At 26.1% G+C, this 2,569-nt stretch overlaps 1 protein-coding gene across 1 annotated transcript; it reads left to right on the top strand.

Moving 5' to 3' along the window:
• The first annotated feature begins 271 nt into the window (after positions 1-271).
• LOC119685171 lies at positions 272-824 on the top strand. The gene is made up of 2 exons (XM_038099387.1): positions 272-299; positions 363-824. Exon 2 carries the CDS (start codon positions 370-372, stop codon positions 709-711), a length of 342 nt encoding a protein of 113 aa, XP_037955315.1. The 5' UTR covers positions 272-299; positions 363-369; the 3' UTR covers positions 712-824.
• The last annotated feature ends 1,745 nt before the right edge of the window (positions 825-2,569 follow it).

The following is a 2,569-nucleotide window of genomic DNA, read 5'->3' as shown; positions in this document are numbered from 1 at the left end:
AATATATTAGAAAAATTATGACAACTATATTAGTTTTGATTTTTAATTTGAATTTCTAAAAAAAATTATTGTAACGACATTTATTTTTTATTTTTTTTTTTGCTGTCTTATATGTTGAGATAGAATCTTTTGTACTCAAGTACACTTCAAATGGGTGAGACCTTATGTATAAAAGGTTAGTTGGTAATAATTCATTACGTACTCATAGCAACTTCTTTAAATTCACAAAGCCGAGAACATTAGTTGGTTTTATTTGATCAGCTCAGTTTAAACGAAATTATTATTTTTTAAATACTCACGTAAGTTTATTCAATTTATTATCAGTGTGATTTCAATTTTGCTTAATATAAAATTTCACATAGTTTTATCATGGTGACCACAAGGTTACAGGCTCAAAACTGTCCCCAACAGTCTTCTAAAACGTCTATCAAGCAGATTTGTTGGCCGCGACGAGGGATGAAAAATAGAAGTTCTAAAAAGAATAAACAACAAAAGGATGAGATTTGTGTGCAAGTTGATAAGTCCAAAAAATGCGGATCTTCCTCTGGCACCTTAACATTTACGTGTGCGGATTGCAGGAAGGCAAATGAAGTTTTTAAATACTTACAAGATTCTGTTTCCGATCCATTTGATGTAAATATGGATGCCGTAATGGCTGCATACGGAATAATACAAGAATGGAAGCAAACAACGATGGATCGCTTAGATTAGTGATGGTCGCGGTTCACAAGAAAACTAATACCCATCGTTTAAGTTGTTGGCTTTATTTTAATGCACCAACCTGAATAATATTTATAGCATATATATTTATTCAAGCTTTTAAATTTTCCACAAAATTTGTAGAAATATAATACAATTCTTATATTTGTCCAAAGAAATTATTGTATTATAATATAAATATTGTTTTTTTTTTGTCTAACATGTGATACATAAAAAAAATAAAGTGATTGTCTACTGAAATCTTCCACAAAGTTAAAAGATTTTAATTACTATAGCAAATTATATACATTTCACTTTATATACCTTTCAATTTATTTCCTACTAGGTGTGGCCTCAAGATATAATCCGTATTAGAGGTTAGTTTAGTAAGTCTGTTTACACTTCTGTATCTGAATGCACCTTAAAAACTAATTGACTTGGGGAAAAAAATAATCCCATATGCATAGTCATTTTAAAGATTTTTAAAAATTTTTCTATAAAAAGATTATAGAAATACTGGAAACACTTATAATAGTAGTATTAACATTTTTTCGAGGTTTATTTAAAAGCCTTTGTTTTATGAGAAGGTTTTTTGGAAATAATTGCATCTTTATAATATATATACATATTTGGAAAAACTAGTAATAATTGTATTACCAGTTTCTTGAGGCTAATTTTAATGCCTTTGTTATATAAGAAGGCTTCTAATAAATAATATATGCACATATATATATATACATATATTATAATAGTGTATTATATATATAGTATTACATCATTAATCAAATTCAGTTTTTTGGGATATGTAAGTCTAATTGGTTTTTAATGTTACCTATTGACTCCCAAAGGAATCTGTTTTTACCACTAATTATCTTACCAAAAATTAGTAAAAGTCGCTTTACTTGTATGTTATTTTTGTCTGTATATATGTTATTTTCTTCTGAGATATTTATTCAATTTAAATATAAAATTGTTATAAGCGTTTAGGTTTGTTTTTTTTTGTTTTGTGAATAATTATGTTTACAACTTATTAATTTTACTCAACTTTCTAGTGCTAATTATAATAAAACTAAATACAAAAAAAATTTTTTTTTGTGTTAAAATAAATTCTATTTATGTATAAGTCAAAACTAAAAAAAATGGACAATTTATTGTTAAATTTCTTACATCTCGAAATTACAATTAAAAGAAAATTTAGCATACATAGAACATGAGCAGATACTATGGGTGAATGTTTCGGATGTTTCGGTCCATAGTTCATAATATACCTAATGTACCTTAAACCAATGTTAAAAAGTGGACCAAGTTTTTTTTATAACCATTTTCAGTTAAAATTTCAATTTAATTTGGATTGAGTTTAATTCTATTTAACATAGACTGCGTAATGCAATGGCATTTTTGTTATTGATCCCATTAAGCTTTACAGATTGCTCAAGATCTTTGACATAGGGGCATGACTTTACAAACAATTTAAGTCTGTTAAATAAATATGTTTGAAAATTGTCTATACGTTCATCTATCTTTTTGGTTGGTTCTCTAGTGGAGGAACTTATATATTTCTTAAATGAACACCATTGCTTTTATGCTTTATACAGATTGATTTTAAAGTTTTGCATCTCCTATATAACATTATCTCATAATTCAACGATTTTATACATTATTTTTTTACAATATTTTAATATTCGCTTTTCTTTAAATTTGTCACTTTTCATATACTACGGGTCATTTACATATGCAATTAATATAACATACTTGAGAAAATTTTCGCTAACATAAATATATATGCGCATTTATGTTCACGTATGTGTAAATATATGTACATATAGATATATGTATAGATATAAATGTATAGAAATATTCATTTCGTTAT

Source organism: Teleopsis dalmanni, chromosome 2, assembly GCF_002237135.1.
Source record: "Teleopsis dalmanni isolate 2A chromosome 2, ASM223713v2, whole genome shotgun sequence".
Taxonomy (NCBI): Eukaryota; Metazoa; Arthropoda; class Insecta; order Diptera; family Diopsidae; genus Teleopsis; species Teleopsis dalmanni.
This window is presented reverse-complemented; position numbering and strand designations above follow the sequence as displayed.